Raw genomic sequence first — 25,542 nt, 5'->3', positions numbered from 1 at the left:
TGATAACGAGCGTTTATGTCCCCACAGTGCCGCCCGCTATTGCCGACGCCCCCACTGAATACGTGAAACAACCGCGCAATTATCTGCGCATTCCTTGTGACGTCACTGGAACCCCGCAACCGGACGTGACGTGGCAGAAGGACGGACAGGATATCGATAAGTAGGATTGTGGTTATGAAGTTCATGGTGTACACTCAGTATAATAACTTTATCATCAATGTTGCCCTCATGTCCACGTTTAACCTCTCTCTTTCATGTTCTTAGTTTGGACGATATTTACATGGATTCTGCCCATGGTCTCGTCTTTACATCAGTCACACTCAACCACGACAGCTCGTACACTTGCACTGCTGTCAACTTTGCAGGTAAGATTAATGTCCACACCGAGCTGTTTATCGTACACCGAAATACTCAGATCTACGGTTTTAAATAAATTGTCAATGTATTCAATAGCATAGGCCTCTTTGTTTTTAGAATAACGCTTTTGTGTTGTGCATAAGTGACATAAACAAGCCAATGCAAACTAATGAATATTAAGAAGTCTCTTTTGTCGGTGTTCGTACGACGTTTTTGTTTCGGAATATAAGATAGATTCACGAGTGGTGTCAGGGTATTTCCAACCAACAAATGCCTCAACTTAGTAAACCACAAATAAAATATTGAATGAAGGCAGCGCAAGTTACGACGTGGATGTCGAAGTTCGCCTTTCACCAAGCATTCGGGCCGTCAGGACAAATTGGACTGTCTTCGAAGGCGACACGGTGACGCTACCTTGCGACGTGTCCGGAGTACCAACACCTACCGTTACGTGGCGCAAGGGAGCGAGAGTGATAGAGAGATTGGACGACAGATTTGTTTATTTGAACGACAACAGTTTGCTGATCAGCTTGGCCCAGGTATTACGTAGGATCACGTGGTTGTATAACTTGGCCTTTATATAGTGGAGCGGACATGCCTTGGCGTGTGAAAGCATTTATACTATTTCTGAGTTCATCCCTGTATAATTCGGTTTGGGAAAACAGCACGAACCCAGCATGTGGATCAGTCACCGTTTTGTAACAAATTTGTGTGTCGTTGCTTATAAATAACCTGGATACGAGGAGGAAATTCTCTGGATACCTGATCATATTTCCAAGTTTAATTCAGTGGACTTAACTCACAAAGACAAATACATTGGGAAATCGATTGAAACTTAAATGTTTTGTTAAATATAATTCAAAGCTGGAAGGTGGAAATCGTCGCGGTAACCGGGAAAAAATGAAGATATATTAATTATTCTGTTAGAATTCAGTCCTATGAAATACAAATATAATTTGCATCAACATCAATAAATCTCCTGCTCTATGGAATTTACGTGGGGTTAAGAATGTTAAGGGTTTACCATGGATTTTCAGTCGCCAGGTCACAAAACCTTGTGTGTTATTCTTTCTGCAGCCGAGTGATGCAGGAACTTACACGTGTGTGGCACAAAACGTTGCTGACGTGGCGTTCAGTGATTTGCTGCTTGATGTTTACACAGCTCCAAAGTTTGAGGCGGAAATTCCGGAAACCAAAATAGTTAACGTTGGAGAGGTGCGGTCGTATTAAAACAATCTAACCTACAACAGAAATTCTTAAATTTAGAATTATTTACAATTTATTCTGTCCAAGGTTCGGTTATGATTGTTTGTGTTCGAATAATGGCGAACCTTGGTCCCGATTTGAATAAATTAGTGGTTATATTATTATCTACAACATTTCTTTTCAGTCTTTGGTGGTTCCTGTAAGTATTCTAGGACACCCCTCGCCCGACATCGTGTGGTCAAGAAATGGGGTAGATTTGCAAACGGTAGATGGCGCCCTTCAAATCGCCGTGGTATCGCTGGCCGACGAAGGTATGGCGTTTTTTGATGTGAAATGAAACATAAATTTAAAGCAATCTATTCAACACAGTAAACACGTATATATTGCTATGGACTTTGGCGAATTTTTTGTCCATTTGGCCGAATGTTAAGGATTTCGCAGGTCTTTACTCCGTGACCGCACGTAACCTCGCCGGACTTGTGACGCGTTACTTCCGGCTTGTCGTCCAATCACCGCCCGTGATAGTTGCAACACGTGACACCTACGTGGAGATCGACCAAGGCGAGCAAATATCTCTTCCAGTGTCGGTTGAGGGGAAACCCCGGCCTGTGGTTGCTTGGACCAAAGACGGACAGGAGGTAACTAAGCATGGGGTTTGCCTTGGATTTCATAGCCGACAGAAGTCTAAAATGCTGAGCCAGATTGGCTGCACTGTCTTGGCTGTGAAGCCGGTGAACCTTATGATAATTCATAACATAAACGTAGGCATATTATACAGCTGCATACAGTGCACCTTGTTTTGACCTATAAGTCTTATCGGTTCAGTTTGTGTTAACTAACGACGGTTTCGTAAGCTATCAGCTTGGCATAGACTTCCCTTCGTGGCTTTTATCCTGTTGTGATTTGTTGAGTGTTTGTTGATAGATCAATGCGGATGGATTGAGAATTCAGAAGTCGGGATTGGGGACCTTGGTAATTCACACGTCAAGGTCACTGGACAGCGGTCACTACATTGCAACTGCTCGTAACGACGCCGGAAGAAGTTCCGTTGAATTCCAGGTTTCGCGCAACCACTTTTATTAGGCTACAGATTTTCAAATATGTTAAACGTCTATTCCTACAATCCAACTTCTCAACCAATTTCCTACATGAGTTTACATACGGCTGTCAATAGTGGTTAATAAACGGGTTGGGTACTTGTGGGTTTTGAACGCTTTTTATGTTGTAAGTTGGTTAATATTGTAAAAACAGCTTTGAAATATCCATGCAGTTTCGAAATGTTGTCAGTTTAACTCCACTATTTCCTCTAAATGCAAAATTTCCAAAGCACAAGTGACAAACGAACTCGTTAACCCCGTGTCAATCCAGGTGTTGGTCAGGATTCCTCCCGTCATTACCGACAGACCACGTGACACGGAACTCCACGCCGGGGATCGACTTCAACTCGAGTGTTCGGCGAGGGGAATCCCCACACCGGTGATCACGTGGCGGTTTAAGGGTCAGGAAATTCCCGGGGAAAGTTTGAGCGACGGTCATTCGAGGTGGGTGGGAGATGCGGAAATTTGCAAAGTAGAAACGAATTGTTGGCTTCAGTTGGCATTCCTCATTTCCCTTGAACTTTTTTAGGGAACTTTTCTTTCTATTAAATTTGTTTTTCACAGTTTTGTCCGAAATACTTTTTTTTTTTAAATGCAGAACTGTGTTTTTTTTTCAATTTCAACGCACAATCTAGCTAGAAACATTGTTTTGTCAACTTTAATGATCGACGCTTCATTAATTACAAAAAACTTCATAATAGGTTGGTGATTGAAAACGTACAACCTCTGGATGCTGGAAGATATTATTGCGAGGCAAGAAACCCCGCAGGAGTTCGCAACGCAATCGCATTTGTACGCGTCCAATCCCCACCTGTCATGGACGGTGAACAAGACCCGGTACAAGTTGATAAACTCGGCGGGAATTCGATGCTCGATTGCCCGGTGAGAGCAGATCCAAGACCTGTGATAACGTGGATGAAGAATGGACAGGTACGTATCTATTTGTTGGAAAGTAGTCTTGCTATTTAGTATTACAATTTTGTGTCTCAACAAACAAAACACTGTATACTTGTGGAGCTATCATTGACATTTGCAATATTACCAAGTTACACATTGCGTTTTACTTGGCTCAATAGATAGTGCTAAGCAGTTGTGTTAACGAATTGCTGAAAGGTCTAGTAGATGTATAAATGGGTGTAGGTATGGTACCCGCTGTAGTATGAGTGCCCACAATTGTTAGTAAATGCAAGAACATAAAAGCATGATTTGTTTATAGGAAGTGGAGCTGAATGACAGAATCCGCCAACTGGCCAATGGTTCTCTGATCATTTACAACACCATCATGGTAGATGCGGGTGATTACAGTTGCTTCGCATTTAACGACGCTGGTCAGGTAAAATCTGTTGTAAAATAATCGTTTGTCCGTTAGTTGGTTAAAACTTTAAAGACAAAACAAAAACACTAGACGGGTGAAATAATTTGATCTTTTATATCCATTAACGCTGCGGTTCCCAACTTTTTTTTGTTGAGCAATTTTTTACCATTATGTGATCAGATTTTATGCTGTTGTCTTTTGCAGTGAGAAGCTTTGTCCGACCCTTTTTTATATACCAACATTTTTTAATACAAAAGCCAGTCTTCTTAAAGAGTGCTAAGTCGAAAGAATTCAGTTCGTAGACATAAAAAGACTGATTTATTTGAACTTTGCACAGGAGTAATAACTTTGCTGACCACTGCTTTTGTGGCTCTGCTTTGCAACACATAATTTCCCCACTATGTTTCAGGTGGAAGTCGACGTTAAGCTCGTACTTGAGATGCCGCCTATCATTATAGTGGAACCACAAAATACAGTCGTGGATGCTGGGAACTCAATATTGATGGATTGTCAGGCGATTGGGGAACCACAGCCTGAAATTGGTGAGTCTCACTCAATGATATTAACGTGGATTCTTTCACTTTTCTGACAAAAGTATTTCCACGTTTATTTAACAACGTATGTGATTTATGGAGTCGTTTACTCGCAAAAAAATGTAAAAATGTGTTTGTAACAAATTGTTCCGTAATTGTGTTTAGTCATGCGTGAAATATATTTGGTTAAGATTTTTTGGGTAACCTTGAGTCTTGCTTTTCCCCTAGTATGGACGAAAACCGGTCATCAGTGAAATTTTTTTCGTCAAAAAAGGAATTTTTTCTTTTAAAAAAATGTCAACGTTTTCTCAAGCGTTTTCAATGTTGAAGGCTTAATAGTTTATTCGCTGACCTTGAGTCTTGCTTTCTTCCTTAGTTTGGACGAAAGCCGGTCACGCTCTGCCACCCAGAGCCTCCGTCCTCCGGAACACTTCCCTCCTCATCCACACAGCTAGGTTGGAGGACACGGCTGAGTACGAATGCATAGCAACCAACTTCATGGGATCCTCTTACTCACACGCCTTGGTTACCGTCCGGGTAAGTGTGAGAATAATTTGAAAATGTATTTAGCGTTTCGGAAAGACAGATATCCGGATTGACAAATATCTATTTTTTTCAAGTTAAAAAGAAATCGAGTTTAGACGATCTGATAAAAAACTTTTGGTCTTTTGTATGACATATACAATCATAAAATTATAATATATTTCCATACCAAGACTGACAGATTTTATGTGTTTGTGACATAATTAGATATAAGGTGGAAATCGTCAGGGCCTGTTGGGAATGATTCCCAGATTCAATTAGCATAAATTTCCATGTGAGATTTGTAACAAAATAAATTAAAACAAACTTGGGAATAATTCTGAATTTCTGCGGGATTTCTTTCAGGTCCACGGAGGATTCGGAGAATGGGGAATGTGGGGATCTTGCGGGACAACCTGCGGTTACGGAGAGCAAGAGAGGCAACGGCCCTGCAATAATCCTCCTCCTGCCAACGGAGGAAGAAGTTGTGATGGATCCTCTTCAGAAACGAGGGAATGCGGGCAGGGTCCGTGTCCAGGTAACCGAAAACTTCGCCCATTTTGTTGCGAAACGATTTTGATATATTTGTGTTCCAAAGTTTTTTTCGTCGTCTCTTTTACGCCTCTAGTGTTTGCGCACGTGTTTTCTATGGCGACTTTTGGGTGTGATTTAACGGCAGAATGTGCATTGAGGGAAAGAACTGTTAAAGACACCATTTGTCCAACATAACATATTTTATTGTTTTATTTGACATAAAACGTCATTTAATATAACGTCATTTGTTTATTAACTTGTGCGCCTGACTCGATAACCCTTATGGTTTTATCGGTAACCATGCCATTGTATTTTGCATATTAATTGTTTATTCGCGTTCAAGTTCTTTTTGTGCAAAATAAAATAGAACTGAATTATTAATATTTAAATGCAAGTAGCTCTCACTTGCGGCTGACTTTATTTTTATTCTTTCCGTTTTCCAGTCAACGGCAACTGGGGATCGTGGTATGAATGGGAGGAATGCTCAGTCACGTGTGGCCAGGGAATGCGGTCACGGTCACGTGAGTGCAACAATCCACCTCCCAGTCACGGGGGGTTCCCCTGCAATGGAGATGTGAGTGAGAGGATGATTTGCGTCAACCAACGTTGCTCAGGTGAGAAATGCAGTTGATTTCTGTAGAAGGTTTTAAGCTTGAGTAAATAATGTTTGGTTGGCTTATTTTTGGAGCAAGTTTTTTATTTCCGTACGTTGTATATTTTGGACCATTAGTGTATTTGCAAATGACATTAAAATGGGTCAGATTAAGGTACAAAATAGCCATCAGAAAGTCACGTTTCAAAATCTTCCAAAACATGTAGCTTGTAGAAACCTGAAGCCGGTTTGTCAAAATTACAAGCAAATTTACCCAACTAGTATCACTCGAACTCTAAAATGCATTTAACAACAACGAACAGTGCCTACACCTATACTTTACACAAAACAATGAACTAATAGCTACGATTTCCAAGTATTTATTCATCCATTGACAAATGAGCCTCCTGTTTTACAGTTGACGGTGGCTGGTCATTGTGGGGGCCATGGATGCCATGTTCATCCACGTGCGGCGAAGCGGAACAAATGCGATTACGTCACTGCAATAACCCACCACCGTTCGGTGGAGGGCGCAAGTGCTTCGGGTCTGAAACGTCATCGCGAATGTGCAACGTCAGATCCTGTCCAGGCAAGTTCTGCTTTCTGTTTTAATATGTCATTTTGTAGTAGTAACAAAATGTCTTCCTTAGTAAACGGAGGTTGGTCATCCTGGGGTAATTGGGAGTTCTGTAGCGTGTCTTGCGGAGGAGGAGAGAGAGCCAGGACGAGGGCTTGCTCTGAACCCTTCCCAAGTCCAGGAGGAGAACCTTGCTCCGGGTCCAACAGACAACTTGATAATTGCAACATCGACGCTTGCTCTGGTGATTATTATTTGTCTGTCTTCCAGTGCATTCTATTTGGACCGGTCATGTCTATTTCGACCATTTTGAACCGTTTGCTTCTGTGCAAATCATTTAATTTTGCGTGAAAGACTTCAACAAACCTCAAATAAAACAAGTAAAATGGTATGCAAGTTAATTTAAACAGTTTAATGGATTTGGAGATGAATTTCATTTGGTATTGATGGCATTTAAACGGGTGAATTTTCAGTGAACGGAAATTGGGCAAATTGGGGATTGTGGAGCACCTGTTCCAGATCGTGCGGAGGCGGTCAAGCAAATCGATACAGATCTTGTTCGAATCCGGCTCCTAAATTTGGAGGAAGATTCTGTATGGGATCTGATTCCGATATTCGTCCGTGCGGACTCCGTTCCTGTCCGGGTAATTAGTCTTTGCAGACTTAAAATTCCTCGTGTAGTTTTTATTTTCTGATATTTAAATGTCTGTGAATTTATTTCTAAATATTGCCATTGTGACCAAACAAAACGAATCGGCAAGTGTTTTATTAAGCACAAATATTTCGATCGTGAAACAATGGTCAGGGAACATACTGATTATTTGTAGAAAAATCATGTGTCTAGCTTATTGTAAGTAGGGCGGTCGTGTGTTTCTCTGTCCGCGTTATCTCAGTACATTGCTTACAAGTTCATTTACGTAATTGCTAGGTTCATTTAAGTGCAAATATTATGTCTATAAATGGATGTGTTTTAGTGGACGGCAATTGGGCTTTGTGGGGAGATTGGACTGAATGCAGCAAAACGTGTGGAAGTGGGGTCAGGAGCAGGAGGAGATACTGCACTAATCCTCCTCCTAGCAACAGAGGAAGATGGTGTTCGGGTGACTCTTCCCAGGTGGACGTGTGCAAGTTGGCACAATGCAAAGGTGGGTTGAAAAACTTAAGATTTTGATTCAAAAAATTATTGTTTTTGGTCGGTTGTGTGAGAAAATATGATGCAGTTACTTGCTTCCACTCCAATCGACATAAAGTGTGTTGGGTTTGAATCGTTGCAGCTATTATGGGTGAAAGTGCGTTATAAGATTTTCCATTGACAAATTAGCTTTTTATGAGAGAAACTGAATTTATGACATGTTGCAGTTAATTGCTTCTACTCCCATCACCTTTCGACACGATGTGTGTTGGGTTTGAACACATATTATTTTTGTAATGGCGAGTCTCAAACATTGTAACTTATGTAAGTAGCAAAACGTTGATGTAAAGCAAATGATAAAATTATAAAAAACATTAGCTCAAAGAATAAAAACGTTGTTACTAATATAAAAAAGCAATCAAGCTCCGTGGTACAACGTCTAACGTACGACCACCTGTGTCGAATAATGACTGGATTTATCATTTTCAAATGTAGGTGGACCACGCCACGGTGAAGGAATCCTGTTCGGAAACATTAACGGAATTCCATTCGGCGGATCCGATATCTCAGCTAATGGAACCGACATCGGTGATGACCTCACACGGATCCAAGCGACCATAAAAAATATTCCCCCGTCCGTTGGTAGGAAGCAAACGTGTTTAATTTTATACGTTTGTAAAAAGTGCAGCAATGGTGGAACACCAAAACACGGCGTAACTTGGAGTTTAAACACCACATTTACACTGAAAATCCCCCTTTTATTCACACAACACAATACGAGCATTATCCGGGGTTGTAATCGCAACGAAGTTTTGTGGGGTATCGTATAATTATTATTGTTTGCACGCCATATTAGCATTTTTGTAGAATTTGCGCAAGCAACCAATCTTGAATTGTATACGAACTGCACAAATCACTGCGTTCAGGTCCTTACCTGAAAAGTCAGATTTCCATTCTCACCCCTATTTATTGGACGATGGCAAGAGAGACTGAAGGAGCTTACAACGGATACACGTTAACTGAGGGAATATTCGACCGTGACGTCATGGTACGTTTTATTGGTTGGCCATAAGTTGTAATGCGTTCCTAGGCAATTTATTTGAGATGTATCATTTTTCTAACGTTTGAATTAAGTTTCGTTGATCAACTAGAAAAAAAAACCAAATCGGAGGGTTTCATCAAAGTTTGACACAGTTTTATGTTGAAGGTTGAGTTCGCAAGTGGGGAAGTTGTCAAGATGCGTCATTCAGCCCACGGGTTGGATTCTGAAGGCAAACTTAAGATGGAAGTCACTATGGATGGTTACGTGCCAGAAACCAACCCGTTCACACACATCGATATTAAGGTAAGTTGTCCTTCGAGTTCAAAAAATGCTTTTCTGCCAGCCTAACAGGGAGTGTTCATATTGTGAATTGCTTTAACTGTAATAAGTTCCTAATTAAACGCATTTGTTCCCTGATGCTCATGTTTTAGTGCATAATTTCCCTTTCTATCTGTTTCTAAAGCAGCACGGTAAAGAGGCGATGCTTTAAACTGACCTTTGACTATGGTCAATATCACCTGTGTAGGACTTTTCTTGTATGTTGATATGAAGTCGTGTTGTTTCAGACGTTTCGTGCAAGAATTCGCAGTAAGTTGGTCCTTTAACTTTTTTGTATTTAGGATTACACGGAGGATTATGTACAAACAGGGGACGGATCGTTGTACGCTTACTCGGACCGATTGTTGGCGATGGACGGATACATCATGCCATACACGTGGAATCATTCCATATCGTACAACGCATCAAGAGGAAGGGTAGGACGCATAAAACACAATCTTTTACCCTTCTCGAGGCTTTATTTCTGTCATTCGTGCTTGGTTGGTTGTAATTGAACGCCACGTGTGGAGGTGGTACATGAAGTGTGACGATACCTCAGCAAGAATTCGAATAATCCGATATTCTTTCAATACAAAAGACGCTGCTGGGAATAATATTTATAATCATCAACGTTTCGGTTGCTATGTAGCAGCCTTCAAGGACCCATAATCCACAGTCATCTATTCGCAACTCCCTAATCCTTGCTTTCACAGATGCCGTACTTGGTGGAGCAGTTATCTGCGAGTGACATCATTGTTGATTACGACATCGACGCGGAGGAGTTGTTTTTCCAAATGGATGTTAGGATCGGAAGAGGAGATCCCAGTGATCGGTGTCCCGATGGATTCGTTCTTCATTCGAGTGGAGGATATTGCACAGGTAAAACTCTCATGTAATCTGGTTTAATGTCAGTTTGCGGAAGACTGGTGACGTTTTAAATTGCAGATGTTGTTTTTTTCATTGTTCCTCATTTTAAGGCTTTTAGTAAAAGTTGTTTTGTTGTAAACTTGGCGTCCAACCTTTTTGACGAAGGCAAATAATTGCAAAAAAATACAATAAATTTATGTTCCCACTTTCTTTAAACGTTGGCATCAAAACAGACAAAATCATTACATCGTCATTTTATGTTTCATTGTCCTACGTATTAATCCTTACATGCTAATTAGTCGCCACCGAATGGCATCATGCAAACAAGTTTTCGGAAAACGGCGCGCAAGCGCCGCTTAAAACCACTCAACGGGCCAAATGTGTATCACGTGCCATGGGGTGGACAACCACACTCATGTTTCAAACCGGCACATAGTATGGATGGTTGCGACAGATTCCCCATTTTTATGTCATTTTCATCACCTCTATTGACCTTTATAACCACTAAGCTGAATTCTTCAATTTCCTTTTCAAGACGAGGACGAATGCCGAACGCAGCATCCGTGTTCCCACATCTGCATCAACGTTGTTGGATCTTACATATGTTCCTGTCCGTCAGGATATTCTATCGGCCCCGATGGACGAACTTGCGAGGGTGCGTTATTTTTGATTTTTCACCACTGCGTTCTGTTCGTACACATTTGTTTGCATATCAGAGTGAATGAAGTGAAATTTAAGTACATCCACAATACAAAGTACATCCTATGTGTTTTATTTATTATGGCAGGAATCGGCGTTACCGTTCATTAGTTGAAATTAATATTACTCCTTTTAAAACGGAATCTTACTTAATATAGTGATATTCTTGCTGTCGGGCATTGTAATTTTAAAGAACTGTTATTCTGCTATTGATTTTTAGTACAACCTAAAAACGTAACCTTACGCAAGAAGAACAGTTCTTTAAAAAAAATCATTCTTAAGTCTGTCACTTGATTTCGAGTGGATGCAGCGGATGCTTGTGTGTTTCCAACTCAAGTTTTCTTCTTTCTGTTCCAGATATCGACGAGTGTTTCACGGGTGAATATATCTGTGATCCGACTCTCGAATGCGTCAACACTCTGGGATCTTACCGCTGTGACGTCATATGCGAAGCAGGCTTGAGAAAAACGAGTAATGGAAGAATTTGTGAAGGTGAAGAAATATTTCGGGACGCCATGTTTTGAATGTGATTTATCGATTGCTGGATTTATATCTCTATCAACCTTAGACCATTGCACGGGCTATGTTGTATTTATACGAAAACAAGCCTTGTATTGTACAGAGGCAATTTCACATTTAGTTTCCTTTTACATCTGTTGTTTGTAATATAGTACTTGTTGGTGCACTGTTTTGAACAGACTGACCTAAGTACTATAGTTGTAGACCAGAGATTGACACGGTTCATTGAAGAAATTGAACTATTGTTTAGACATCGACGAATGCAACGAACCTGGCGAACGAATCTGCAACCACGTGTGCCACAACACGATCGGATCTTTCAGATGTGAATGTAGAAACGGATTCTGGAAGGTTGGAGCTGGAACTTGTCGTGGTTAGTTTGATTCGATCAAATAATTTTTTCCTACTTTTGGCAAACCTCAGGTAATTAGAAAAAGTCGTTATTTTTATACATGAATACATTACTGCATGTTTGATGGAAATTGATGTACAAAACAGCGTTGACTTTATGGCGAATCGTCCGATAATTTCAGATACTATTGTAAGTTTATTTTAGGTTTACAAATGTATTATTTAAATGCATTTAACTTTGTCCCAACTTTTAATTGAAAAGAGACTCGAATCATTTCCATCATCAATTTACACAAGTTTTTCCAACTGCTTATTGTATTAATTTTTCCAGACATCAACGAGTGTCTGAGCCGCGCCTGCAGATCTGACCAGCGTTGTATTAACACGCAAGGTGGTTACAGATGTATTGACGATTGCCCCAAAGGAATGCAGAAAACATCGTCGGGCGTTTGTGTGGGTGAGTTCTCAATGTAGGGAATCCATCTCAATCAACGTAACACCTTCGACGTTGATCATTGAAGCTGAAAGACGGAATGTGAAGCTTGACAAATTATAGCCAACACTTTCCCACTATTTGTTGAAGTTGTCGCTGCGACTTTGAATCACATGAAGTTTTAACACTTAGAACAAACGTGGGATTGATTTTTTCTGATAATTGTTGTCGGTTTCGCGAAATAATATGAAATATTAAACGATTGTGACATACGTAGGGCATTGTGACATCAAAAGCGTTAATAATGGGTTGTGAGTTACATATGTTACTATGGCATTTTTCAAAACCCCTTCAAACATTAGGTTGTATTGACCCCTGTAACAACAGCACAAGGAAATTTCAAGCAATGTTGGTTTCTTGAAGTTTACTCGCCACAGTGTTCGGGGTCTCCCAGCGTCTTTAAACCAGCAGCTTGTATTATTGGCCGGTTTCACAATTTTGCTTTTGTTTTTTTCTGTTTAATATGTTTTGAACTGAAGATAATTGTTAAAGCGAAACAAGTATTCGAAAGATAAAGCGTTTAGACACAATTATTGCAAACAAGGATCTTAACCATAGACAGCTTATGCTGGCCTATTGGCCACTATTTTTTTGTAACAATACACACACAAAAAGCACAAGTTTGCAAACACGATCAGCCTGGTATGTTAGGGTTATTAACTAATACCAGACTGATTCTGTTCTTCAGCTAGTGCTTTCTGAGTTTGTGTAGATGCAAGGTTGCTTGACATTGTGAAATTGACCGTGAAGTTTTCATCTGCGTTACGCAAAAGAATTAAGTGTGGCTGCATGAGATAAGGTTGCCTTCTTAAAGAAAAACTTTTCATTGTGTTCCCAGATATCAACGAGTGTTCGGATCCAACCTCATGTGCTCATGGTATGAGATGTGAGAACACACAAGGAGGTTACAGTTGCGTGTGTCCTGCCGGTTACAAAGCTACGGGAACAAGGCCCCCCTGTACAGGTTGGTTTGTGGTGTTTGTGGTTTCAAGGGCGGTTTCTGTCTAACTCCTCCACTTCTCTGCATGACTGCTTCGTATTAATTTACCTTTCTTCATGTGTTTAATTTGCCCACCATAACACTGACGTCATCTTTTTATAACACACACATTAAAGTTTCAGTTTCTTGTTTAGGAATTTGCTTTTTCTATATTACTTTAGTCATCGACTAACTTGCATGTTGGCAACGTATTTGAATACGCGCACGTCGAAACACCAACTGTCTAACCAACTTTAATCGCCCTTCTCTACCACACTCGCCCCCTAAACCCCCGCAACATGGCAGATTTAAACGAATGTCTCGAGTACACGAGGAGTCCTTGCCCTCATCGTTGTGTCAACACGATCGGTTCATTCCGTTGCATTTGCCCACCTGGGATGCAGTACTTGGCGGATGAGAAGTCGTGCGCCGGCCTCGTCAGACTTTCCAATACTCCGCGCTACCCGAGCGCCACCTACTGTCCGATAGGATTTCGATGGACCGGACGACGGTGCCAAGGTTCGAAGCCTTGCCGCATGGGATTCTCTGCTTTCTTTCCTTGCTTTCTCTCGCTTGCTAAGTCACAGCCTGTATGCATGCGTTTGGACTGTGTATGGCATGGAAGTGCATGTATCTGCTTTGTTGTGCGTCTGTAAATACTATATGTGTAGCAATGCAAACCAGTTTGATATGAAACAGCATCGTTTATCTGACAATAGCATTTTGAAGACAAGTGGTATTTTATGTAACTAATCTTACATATTTAAAATACATGAGCAGCAAATAAATGTAAATTTGCGAAAATTAAAAAAAAATTCCTGTTCGCATATTCTGCTTCATTCTGAGCAGCTTGGTGTGACTCATGTAGACGATCTTAACGGCCAAACGGCCAGACAAAGACTTCCACTATTACTTGTCTATAAGTATCCAATGTTCTTCCCAGATATCAACGAGTGCCAGGAGGTTAGAAGTATTTGTCAGTACAGCTGCAACAACACGGTGGGAAGCTACCGCTGTTTCTGTCCGGTCGGATACAGACTGGCCGCTAATGGGCGCAATTGTGAAGGTAACTATCCTAACTGTATTAACTGGGCTGATGATTGGCAGCATTGGTCAAGCGTCCGACCAATATACGTACATGGAAAAAACCTGATCGGGATTCGTGCCCAAGATATCCTGGGTTCAAATGCCGGTGTGGTAAAAAAAACGTGCTCAACCAAGACAAGCATGCCCATGATAACCTGAGTACTAATGTATTGACATTCCACAAATTCACTGCCAATGGAAGTAGAAACATAGATTGCTCAGGAAAGCCCTGGTCCTGTCACATTTACACTAACTTTACTTTTACCTAGAAAGAAACATTAGGGACAACATCACTTTCTTTCAGTTCCTGGGATAACCAGACTTGGTGTTTTGTGATTTAGACATTGACGAGTGTGCTGAAGGTTTGATGAGATGTCTTCCCAATCAGATGTGTTTCAACAAACGTGGATCAGTTACCTGTCTCAACACACCTTGTCCTCCATCGTACGTTCGCACCAGAGGAGGGTGAGTAATGGAAAACAATGCAAATATCAGCTATTTTTCCCTACACATAAACCTACGTTTTGAAGTAAATGAGCGTCACAATCACTGAGTTATTTAGACAGTAGTGTACACACTGTTTAGACCTAGGTTTCAGGGGAAAACTATGTGTGCACTTCTGTCTGCAGGTCAAAATGTTAATTCACTAAATTTACTATAGCGTCGGTTGCAATGCCAGCAGTTGGGCATTGTTTTAAATTTAGGTTAATTAATACGAGGGAAAATAATGTTAAAAACTATTAAACGATTTATTCCTTCAGAATAACAACTTTGGAATGGCGTATGGTAGTCATTACATACAGCTCAACGCACTAAGTTTAAATTACGTTTTCGCGAGATTTTATCTCTAGATCTCCAACCATTTACCCTCTGCTATAGATATTGCTTGAAGCAGTGCTTTGGACCGGACTGCCATCTTAAACCGAAGTACGCGATAGAATACAAGACTGTGGCTTTGCCCTTCGGTATCGCTGCTCATACGGATTTGGTGAGGTTGGCAGTTTACACCAGTGAAGACAAACTGCATCGCAACACCACGTACGTCGCCAATATAATCATGTAGATTTTAAACTTCGTTAAACGTAATAATAATGTGCTTTGTTCGCTTATTACAAGCATAGGATTCTGAAAATGTAGGAGTTTACACAGGTATGACATCAACCACTTCATTTCAATATAATGTATATATGTCAACATGACACACTATAGAGATTAAGATATATTAACTTAAATACAAAGGTTGGAACCTGAATGTTTGGACAAATTTTAGACCATTACCGTACAACTTACGTTTAAACAATATCTTTCCAACAAAACTGTTTGCCTTGGATAAACACCAGCCTGGTCTTGCTACATAAGTTCCTGATATTTTTAAACATCTTATCTGATGTTAATTGACAGGTTCGTTGCCCGCAACACTTTCGGCGGCCCGTTTGCCATCCGCACCCAAGACCACAAGGGATACGTTTACACGACGAGGAGTTTGGGGCGTTCTACCACCTACCACGTTGAAGCACAAGCGACCTCTTTGGCTCCGGACGGGTTCACTGTGGAATATAAGACCAAGTTTATCATTTACATCAGCGTTGCCGCTTACCGCTTTTAACTGACGATCAAACAATGGGAAACAATAAGAAAACTATTTCCGATTTTGTTGGCGAAGGCTAAATATAGGCGCCCTATTTTAGAATCTAACAAAGAATCATAGATAACTTCAAGTTTACGTTGCGGCGACGAATGCGACTGTTTGAAACTTGGCTTTTATTTTGCTAGTTGTCATGTCATAATAATGCCCCAATTCTTGTTGTGATGTCATAACACCGCCGATTTTTTCTACCTTGTACAAATGCGCCTTGTTACATCACTTTTCGTCTCGGGCGCCATCGTGCGACTGCATCCTGTTCTGTAATACTTTGTTTACCACTCAATAAATCGTAGTTGAGAGTTCCACACTTAACAAAGGTGTCATATTGTTGATTGTTACGTCATGCATGTTCGGGAAGTTTTGTTTTGGACATAAACAAAATTTTGATGTCGAAGTCAACACAAGTGGAATATAGGCCTAATCTCTGCCTGACCAGGATGGGGCGCCTTTTTGAAAATTAATAACTTGCTGCAACATAGTGCTAAGTTGACCAGCATAGTCTTTAAACTTCTATTATCGTCACAAATTAACATTAAACTTACCAAAGTCTCAAAATATGTGTTTTGACAACATAAAAAAGCAAAATTTCCATATTTAGACAATAAGGAAAAAAACAGAGTCAAAATCAATTGATAATACGGTAAAACTGTGTTTGCTTCACTCTTTATAAATTCTGCATTCCATGTGAATGTAAATAAAGAAGCTCAATAGAAATACGCAACAACATGAGGAAACGATTGACAACGTCATAACTCAAGGTTATTTTAAATGTTGGCAATAGCGCGAAAGTTGCTTGTTTGTGCTTGTTTGTTTATTTGTTTGCAACATGAAACTATTTTTGACGTTTTAATAACTTTATGGTCATTATGGGTTTACATTTTATTCATAATTTTTTTTAAAGATAATTTGTCTGATTTTGAGACATGTGAATATTCTGAACTGATGGTTGTAAGGGGTGGAAGTATCGGCAGTTAAATATATGCAAATAAACTTAGTTATGTATCTTTAAACTTTTTCTCATCCAGTTCATAAAATGCAAGTAGCTGCTCAATATGGAATACCAACACCTTTACATGTGTCATTGTAAGTAAATTGTGTGAGTTTCCATATATCAGTTACTTCAGGTAAGAGTTAATTTTTGTTGTGATCTTTTGTTTCACATTGATTGAATTTTTAATTTAAGGTTTTGTCTTTCAGTTGTCAATATGATATTCACAAAACCAGTTATTGGAAATGTATGACTATTTGATGCAAAGTATTACCAATGAGTGTAAAGTTTGGTGCAAAACAATAAATGAGGGTAAGTTTGAATGTAAATGACAGATAATAAGGGTATAAGAAGTAAACAAATTCTCATGCAGCTAAAAGTTTCAGGTTTATGTATTTTTCTGCAGAGCTTGTTTACTACAGTTTTGGAATTTTGTGAATCAGAGAATTACATTCTGTGTCCCGATGTGCTTTATCCCATCGCTGTCTGAAGGATCATAATGTTAATACTACTATTGTTGTTTTAAGAAATCTGTTGTGCATATTGTGTTTTTTGTTCTGTTTCTGTGAGAATTATGAAAGTATTTTGGCTCAGAACCTACAGTTTCATATATAATATGTGACCAATTTTACAAAATCCACAGGACTAGAGCCCTGGATTTTGGCTAACTTTGCTTTTTTGCGGAAATATTCAACCCCAACAATGCGTTAATTGCAAAAACCTCTCGCATCTTAAAACTAAAATTGGAATCGCACATTTTCTGGCCAAATACTTGCAATAACAGATACGATCACTGTGAAATTCCCTTCTGTGTTTCTGGATTTTGGCTTCATTTTTTCTACCTATATGTTTAAACTTTACTCAAAAGTGCATCGTTCAATCAACAGACTAATCAAGAAAAAAATTTAAAACATTTTAATGAGGTACAAAAACCACGACGTTCGAAGGTAAAATGACATTTTACAAAAAAACATAGGCGGTCGCAGTTTGCAAACAAATTTTGTTCGCATTTATTGGTGGCAAACAAAACTTCACAAAGAATGTTTGTTTTTCAAGCGAATTCACATGGTTTGTATTACGAGCTGAAATAAGGAACGCTGTTCTCAAATAGCCATGAGAAACTTGAATTTATTTACTTATTACGAAAACACCATGGTTATTTTCCCTATAATTTGTTTGCTTTCCATTCTGTTTGTATCATAAATGGTCGATCATTTCTATCCCTATGTTTAAACCGGATTGAACAGTGTCGACGACAAAGGGATTAAGCAACGACAGACAATTATTGCGACGGTAGCATCAAACTTTTGAACTATGGGAATCTTGTAACCATAGGCGCCCAGTTTTTGAAACAAATTCAAACCGTTGATACCACGTTACTTGTTACATTTGTAACGTTCAAAAAGATTAATCTTAAACCCACTGTCAGGCTTTCAACACGTCACAACCGAACCATGGACCCAAAAACAAGGCGTTTCCATCGTTCTTTTTATCCGGGCCTTGCGATTGAGCGCAAGACGTTGCCAGTCAACAACAGAAAACAGCGGCACCAAATGGTAAAACGGGCGGCTGGAATCTCAACATTAGCTGAAACTACACAGGTTGAATGCATCTCTATATTTTTGTGAACTAGATCCCATTAATTATGTTTTTTTTCGGAAACAATTGTATAGCACAAAAAGTGACGCTTAATGTTGACCTAGTTTCGGATAAGTTCGGTTGTAACTTTCGTCACATAACGATCTCGTGTGTTTATTGTTAACGCCATCCTTTTGGCTAATGCGCCTCATTCATTGAAATTCAGAGCCAGTTTTGCGATACTTGATGACGTCACAGTAATAATTAATGACGTCACAATATAAGCCCCCTGCAAATATGAAAACCAGGCGCCTATGCCCGGAACAGTGGTGAAAGTTACTCAAAATCCTCTAAATTTCCACTTGACAACTCCTCAAGATCCTCGACTTCATCGCCAACATCCTCTTCATCCCGCTTTCTTCCTTTGTGAATTTTCTCATCCAATTTTTTCTCCAGTTGCCGGATCTTGAAATCTTGCGCCTGATCGAACAAAAAAGTTGCAACACAAGATTTTTTGTGTCAAAATAGGAAACATAGTTGAGTGCTGCAGGCAGGGCGTCGGATCGACGTTGAACGAAAGGTACCACAAAGTGGAAATCTGTGTGCCCGCTAGTGTAAAAGCTAGTTCAGTGCCGCAGTCATTAGCTGCACTGATGAGACCTTACAGGTCGAAACAATGTAGGCTACACCATGTCTGCAGGTCTCAATTATTATGTTTTATTGCACATATAAGGAAACATAGTGTCTTGCCATAGCCAGTCTGCAAATAGGCCACAGTTTGCTCATGTAAGTTCTAGGCGTATACAAAACACGTTTAAATAAAACTAACGTACGCACCTCAATCGCTAACGTCATTGTTTTCAATAAATCCAAGGTCACCTTGTCTACCTTCATTCGCGAAAATCTCGCGCGCATCAGGTTGGCCACATGATCGACCTTGGCGCGCAATTCGCATCGCGCGTCACCGCTCACGTGACGAAACACCATTGGTTCGGTAATCGCTGTAACGAATTAAGGGCGGTATTAGAATAGCTTCGTCTACTTTTCGAATTGGGATTGATTCAAATACACGCGCTTCCGGTATGTATTCAACGGCTTGTGTGTCTCAAATAGTTGCAAGAAACTTAAATTTAGCAAATTTATTCATTTATTTAAGAAATCTCAACTCATACGAAAACACAATGGTTTATGTTGTTCCTGTAAATTTAATCGTTTCGGTAAGATTTTTTCACTTTCAACCCTTATTACAATCAATGTTTTAGAATTAAAACTACATCCAAGGATGCACAGTAAGTTGGAAATCCAGATATTTGTTTCTTTACCATTCCGATTCAGGTTCCATTTACTTGACCTTTGTCGTTCGGAAACCACAGGTAAATTTTCCACCCTCCTCCGCTCAAACGTGGACAGATGTTTGGTTTCGGTAAAATCGTGACGATAATCTCTCATGTATAAACGTACAGGGTGCTCACTTCCAGAAGGGTTGTACATTCCTGCACGAGATTTAAAGTTTCTTGATTATTGTTTTTGACCACACCAGGATTCGAACCGGTGTTATTTTGGATACGAAACGTTTTTTTACCATAATTCAACCGCGCATAGCGTTTAGATTGTTCCTATTTGTTGGTAGAAAGTTTTATGTGGGTTTGAAATTTGTCGAATTTCAGGAGAATTTCATGAAATTTAATCAAAAGTCAAACATTTTAGAGAGAAGTTTCACGGTGGTTGAAATCCAGGAGAATTAAGAATTTACAAACAAAAGCGGAACAAAGATTTTTTTAGTCTAATAAACTCTATAAAAAGTTTATTGTGGTCTTCGATCAAACGCAAGACGTCGTCTTCAGACCTATCTTAAAGTAGGGGACTCTTCCGAAGTCGTTCCTCCCGCACGGTCCCGTCCAATCAACGACCGCCACGTTGTTGATGGAGAGACGAATCCAAGCGTTTGTTGAAAGGAACCCTGGATCTAGTTGAACAAATAAAACAGCTTTTAAACAGTCCAAGTCCCTTCCTTGGTAAACTTCATTTATTCAAACCGAAATATTCAAATTGAACTAAGCGAAAACACAGCGTGAAGAAAAAAGTTTTGCACTGGTTTCAATAAAAATTTTACTGCAATATAAAATAGAAAACAAAATCTTTTCTGCGTTAAACACAAAACGATTAAACACTCTCAACAAAACTATCTTCTTCACATTTCTGTCACAGATATCTGATAACTTATTATTTGATTAGTTTTTTTGTGAAATAAATTTGCTTTTGATAATTTTCACCTTTGTTGTGTTTTGGTTTCTTGTGGACGCTGAATTCGCTCCATTTAATTTTCCACTCAAACCTGATCCAGGAATCGAACGTGATGTTCGAGAATGGAAAGCGGGCCAACAAATGGAACTGGAACAAAATTACGAATACACGTCACCGATAAAGTGGAGGCAAGCCCGTCCTCATGTGGGATTCGAACTCGTAATCTTCGGATAATATTGCACTTTATCCGACTGATCTACGGGTGCTCGGACCACCACAGTTGCTCAAAATAATATCTTTTACTGATATGGAAAAGCAACTTATTTCTATGTAAATTATTTACACCAAAAACAACGACCACAGTGTAATGTTGCTTACTCCTAAGATTACTTTCCTTCTATGATAGAGAATCGATTAAACCATTGGCTCACAACCAGTTTGCACTTGCGGACGAGTTAAGTTAAATCTTTTCGTTCAAAACTACTTTTTAAGGCCAGGAATATTGATAAAATCCAAGCTAAAATGTATTGAAAACAAAAATCCGATGAAGTAGAACTAAAACTAAAAAATTCCATTTGAAGTGAAAATATTTTATGTGAGAAGGGAAATGCGAACCGGATATTAAGAAACGCTGGCTCAATAATTTAATCTGACCAATGGCAAACAACCTGTTGATGAGGATGCAACGGACACCGGAAGTACGGAGGTTGACTCTTTTTCCATCCACATCCTCCCTTTTCAATAAAAACCCGCTCATCCAATCTCGAGGTGACGAGAAATTCTCCTCCGTCAACTGACAGTGTCAGCGGTGGGTAACCCCCTTGCACGTACTGGAGACCGACGTAACTTCCGTCTCGGTTAAATATCGAACCTTGAAGGCAAAGTTACCATGGGTGGAATATTGTAACGAGATTTAAATTGAGAATTGCTTAAGAATTTCATGAACAATGAACTCCCTAACTGATCAAGATTAAGCCATCTTGTGATGAAAAAATGATTGTTTTGTTTAAATCAACTGTTGCCACAGCAACGAGATACAAATCACATGCTAATAAGATGAACAACTTCCACATTTCTAATACAGACCTTGCTTGCAAGCGTATTTCTTGCAGAGTTTAGATTTGTCAAAATGACTAAGGCGCGCCGTGCAACCAAACTCATCCCGTACAATGGTGGGGTCCGCCGAACCGTGCCATTGCGTAACAATGTACTTGCCACGCTGAGGGAAATCCCCTTTGGGGAAGTACATTTCGTAGCTGTGTGTATGAATGGCGTCAATGGGTTGATGTACTATTGGGCAAACCGTTCCCAGGGAAGACACTGTAATGAGCAACATTGTAGCAAGTTAGTGGATTAGGACCTGAGGTTCCCTTAACAACACAGACCATTTAGCATGGATACTTTCACATACTTGGGTGACATATTCTAAATATACCATAGCATATTTTGAGTATAACAATGTTTTTGCCAAAGATAGCCATAGGCAACACCAATGGCAATTGTGGGTAGCTTATGGGATATGGATTAAAAGCTTGCAACTGGTTTCAGATGCCACATGCATGAAACATGTGACCTAAACCATGAACCAAGATCAGGAATTTGTCCTTTCCATGTGGACCGGTTACTTTGTGGCTGGAACAGTGGCCTCTGCTTTCTCAGTTTTGTATTCTTGTATCATTGAAACAGAAATGTTACATGCTCTCGCGCAACAAGGCAGGAACGCCCTTTTGGATATAGAGATCTCAGCACTTGTATTTTGATTATAGGGTTAACTGACATCACAGCCAAGCTGGATTAATCACATTTCCCGACTTGGCTGCGTTGCCAGTACCTTTTGAATTGAAACAAAATGTTTACTTTTGTGAAGTTAACTCACCTATAGATGGGTTCAGATCGGTAGTTCCAAACATATTTATAGAATGCTCAGGAGTCGTAAAACATGTTGTAAGTTCGAGACGAGATTTTCCACCTTTACGTTTAGGAACAAAGGAAAACCTGAACATAAAGTGAAAATTCTTGACTCTTCGTTTAAAAACATGTCAAAAAATTTTATCTATGTCATAAGGAAAGACACAATTTACTAAATTACGAATTGTTCAAAACAATTTTAACAGAAATGGAGAAAAGCGCATCACCTGTAACTGTTGAAAGGTTTGTTTTCTTTCACATGCAGCACAGATTTAGTTCCTTGAATCCCAGTTGATACAGCAATAAACTTGTTTTCCAAAATATGATCTGTTTAAAGGTAGGAGTAATTTTACATTAAAATCACCCACTTTAAATGCTTTTTTTGACATGACCTTTTCAAAATTCTATAAAATATCCACAACAGCTGCAGGCTGATGGAGTAACTCAAAATTCAAAATTTTTAAAAAATCAACCAATTAATTTTTGAGATATCGCGATTTGAAATACAAGTTAAATTGCAACTAGAGTGCAACAGACACCTTTTTGTTATTATCTCAGCAATTTCTTGATGAATTCTCACAAAATTTTACAATTTAGTCAAAACATTCATGGGTTTTTGTTTAAATATTTATACAACAAAAGTTGGAGAATACCAAAGTAGTGCAAGCATTTCTCAGCAGCATATCAGATCTCCAGCATAATGCTGCATATACTTTACTCTGATGTACCCACAAATACTAACAATCTGTATGAAACTTACCACTCGCTGCAATGTCTTTATTGGAAGACAAAAACTTCCACCAACGTACCCAAGTATGGGCATCAAGCTTGCTTGTCGTCCATTTTGTTCGAGAAGACTCCTTTGCTTTTGTTGGATCTGCAAAGTTGCCCACTATCATTTTAAAAATCCACACTCCAAATTATAAAGTTTAAAGAAGTTAATACGGAAAGCAAATGCAATGAAATTAGCATCATGTAAACCTAAAATTATATGAACAAAGCTAAAAACCCTACACTGCTCAAAAACCATAATCAAACCACCTTTCGACCCGTTTGATTCTTGTGCACTATACTCTACTCCACCACTCCCAGATCCTAAAAAGCAGGAAGGATTTACCATTGAGAATAACAAAGTTGTTATGCTGCTATCATTAGCCTAGCTGCCAAGTCTGCAAACCTAATGATCACCATATGATAGCTGTGATCGCCAAGTAAGGACCTGCGCAGTGGGGTGATCATGCCATTGCATGAAATATTACTGCGCATGCTGTTATCAGATCTATTATTTAAAAAATGACACAAAGCATTATAGCTCAGCATCTGCAGTCTATCGATAAGAACATTATTTTCCAGAGTGGAAGTCATTTATTTTGAAAGAAAGTACAAACCAGACATGTCTCCACTGTGGAATCCAGATACCCATCCACCCTCAGTTTCTTGCAGTCTTACAGTTGCTTCCCCATCAAAATCTTTACAATTTTAACAACAGGGTTAGAAATCTAGTTCAGTGATAGTAATAAAATAGTGCACGGCACAAAATGGAAATACCTTCTGCATGTTCACCAAGCCCGGAAGCATGTGGCATTCCACTGCCTGAATGAAAAAGTCATCAATTAAAATCTACCAAACATTATGTAATACATATAGAGTTGTGGTCAGAAACAATTAAAAACTTATTAATATATATAGATCATATGTTTTATTACATAAAGGTACCTTCTGTACGCTCACCACTGTAAGGATAATCATCTCTTATTTGATGCTTATAGAACTGATGCCCAGAACCTGAAAAAGCTTCTTCTAAATGACCTTCAATTTCTACACAATAAAACAGGTTTTCACAAACAGAAGTACAAGCTTGTTAGACATGTAATGTTACCAATGCTTTATCAAAAACATTATAAAGAATTTAAACCTATAAACAGGCAGGTGATTTCTCATCAAAAACATCTGTAGAGCTTATTGTAAATATGATGATAAGTTCTTTAAACCATGTTATGAAAAACCATTCTTTACCTCTTTGACATGCTTCACCATAATAACCATACAGACACATACACTTCTTGCTGTAAACAGGTATGCCATTGAGACATTTGTCTTCACTTAGACTTTGTTGTTTCCGTTTTACAAAATCTTCATGAAAGTTATCCCCATCTTTGTGCCCAGATGCCTCATAATTCAAGATGTCTAAACAAATAATGCGAGTAATTCGTAAAAGCAGGTCGCAATAAAGGTCTAAATTGTTTAACATGTGGCAGCAAATTTTGATTATCATATAAAAAATTAACATTGATTACCATAAAACGAGTAATAAAATAATTTTTCGATAGCAAGTAAGTGTGTGTACAACAGACCTAACGTTTACACGTCAAACGATTCTTGCCATGCAAGAATATGCATTGTTTCTACACCATCAAAGGGCCTCATACCAAAGGTCTTTTTTGCAAATTGTCACCAGTTGTGTTTTCGTAAATACGCACAGAAATTATCATTGCTTCAAAAATTGCTGTATCACAAATGAAAAAACAAACGTACGTGTTTGGCAATGGTCGCCTGTGTAGCCTTCATCGCACATACACTGCTTGAAAACTTGCTTCACCGACCCATAGACGCATTCAACTGCAAAACAGAATTGCAGCAAAACCACGATATGCATTTATTATGCTATGACGTCATAAGTAAACGTTACGCGTGAGTAAACATTTCAGTTTTGGTATATTTCGAAAACGGGGGCAGTAAATTTTGAAATAACAATTTAAAAGAAGGCACTATACTCTTACCATCTGCGTCTATAAAAACTGGAAGATTATCCAATATCTGGAAAAACTTAGGCTGAATTGTTTTGTGAAAAGAGGATTCGTGTGCGTAGTTCTGCCACAGCAAAACGTCCTCTTTTTCAATCTCGTCCATATCCTCGTCATCATCTTTAAATGCGTCGTGTGTCATTTCATCGCGTTTAA

At 39.2% G+C, this 25,542-nt stretch overlaps 2 protein-coding genes across 2 annotated transcripts in view; one reads left to right on the top strand and one right to left on the bottom strand.

Moving 5' to 3' along the window:
* Positions 1 to 16,198, top strand: part of LOC145903405 (hemicentin-1-like) — a 52,520-nt gene extending 36,322 nt beyond the window's left edge. The window contains exons 76-108 of the mRNA XM_082991489.1: positions 28 to 160; positions 265 to 365; positions 670 to 896; positions 1,435 to 1,572; positions 1,748 to 1,874; positions 2,005 to 2,201; positions 2,488 to 2,622; positions 2,932 to 3,104; positions 3,362 to 3,590; positions 3,877 to 3,993; positions 4,385 to 4,517; positions 4,885 to 5,045; positions 5,397 to 5,568; positions 6,008 to 6,178; positions 6,575 to 6,745; positions 6,807 to 6,977; positions 7,207 to 7,377; positions 7,708 to 7,878; positions 8,361 to 8,507; positions 8,792 to 8,913; positions 9,073 to 9,210; positions 9,528 to 9,662; positions 9,939 to 10,104; positions 10,628 to 10,747; positions 11,149 to 11,283; positions 11,561 to 11,683; positions 11,993 to 12,118; positions 12,993 to 13,118; positions 13,440 to 13,733; positions 14,077 to 14,199; positions 14,561 to 14,684; positions 15,099 to 15,257; positions 15,621 to 16,198. Of these exons, the coding sequence (XP_082847615.1) occupies positions 28 to 160; positions 265 to 365; positions 670 to 896; positions 1,435 to 1,572; positions 1,748 to 1,874; positions 2,005 to 2,201; positions 2,488 to 2,622; positions 2,932 to 3,104; positions 3,362 to 3,590; positions 3,877 to 3,993; positions 4,385 to 4,517; positions 4,885 to 5,045; positions 5,397 to 5,568; positions 6,008 to 6,178; positions 6,575 to 6,745; positions 6,807 to 6,977; positions 7,207 to 7,377; positions 7,708 to 7,878; positions 8,361 to 8,507; positions 8,792 to 8,913; positions 9,073 to 9,210; positions 9,528 to 9,662; positions 9,939 to 10,104; positions 10,628 to 10,747; positions 11,149 to 11,283; positions 11,561 to 11,683; positions 11,993 to 12,118; positions 12,993 to 13,118; positions 13,440 to 13,733; positions 14,077 to 14,199; positions 14,561 to 14,684; positions 15,099 to 15,257; positions 15,621 to 15,825 (5,141 nt within the window). The 3' untranslated portion in view covers positions 15,826 to 16,198. The remainder of the gene's footprint in view (positions 1 to 27; positions 161 to 264; positions 366 to 669; positions 897 to 1,434; positions 1,573 to 1,747; positions 1,875 to 2,004; positions 2,202 to 2,487; positions 2,623 to 2,931; positions 3,105 to 3,361; positions 3,591 to 3,876; positions 3,994 to 4,384; positions 4,518 to 4,884; positions 5,046 to 5,396; positions 5,569 to 6,007; positions 6,179 to 6,574; positions 6,746 to 6,806; positions 6,978 to 7,206; positions 7,378 to 7,707; positions 7,879 to 8,360; positions 8,508 to 8,791; positions 8,914 to 9,072; positions 9,211 to 9,527; positions 9,663 to 9,938; positions 10,105 to 10,627; positions 10,748 to 11,148; positions 11,284 to 11,560; positions 11,684 to 11,992; positions 12,119 to 12,992; positions 13,119 to 13,439; positions 13,734 to 14,076; positions 14,200 to 14,560; positions 14,685 to 15,098; positions 15,258 to 15,620) is intronic.
* Positions 16,199 to 17,875: 1,677 nt separating this feature from the next.
* LOC145903418 (uncharacterized) lies at positions 17,876 to 25,252 on the bottom strand. Its single transcript, XM_082991500.1, has 16 exons — positions 25,118 to 25,252; positions 24,599 to 24,769; positions 24,299 to 24,400; positions 24,131 to 24,175; positions 23,971 to 24,051; positions 23,624 to 23,677; positions 23,343 to 23,459; positions 22,810 to 22,909; positions 22,551 to 22,669; positions 21,761 to 21,994; positions 21,343 to 21,545; positions 20,704 to 20,821; positions 20,277 to 20,396; positions 19,753 to 19,923; positions 19,268 to 19,431; positions 17,876 to 18,910 (listed from the first exon to the last, which is right to left on the bottom strand). The coding sequence occupies exons 1-16, from the start codon at positions 25,236 to 25,238 to the stop codon at positions 18,767 to 18,769; spliced, it is 2,064 nt and encodes a 687-aa protein (XP_082847626.1). The 5' UTR covers positions 25,239 to 25,252; the 3' UTR covers positions 17,876 to 18,766.
* Between the last annotated feature and the right edge of the window lie 290 nt (positions 25,253 to 25,542).

The sequence above is a fragment of the Ascidia mentula genome, chromosome 5 (genome assembly GCF_947561715.1).
Source record: "Ascidia mentula chromosome 5, kaAscMent1.1, whole genome shotgun sequence".
NCBI lineage: Eukaryota > Metazoa > Chordata > Ascidiacea > Phlebobranchia > Ascidiidae > Ascidia > Ascidia mentula.
The sequence above is the reverse complement of the archived record's forward strand: the minus strand, read 5'-3'. Positions and strand labels throughout refer to the sequence as shown.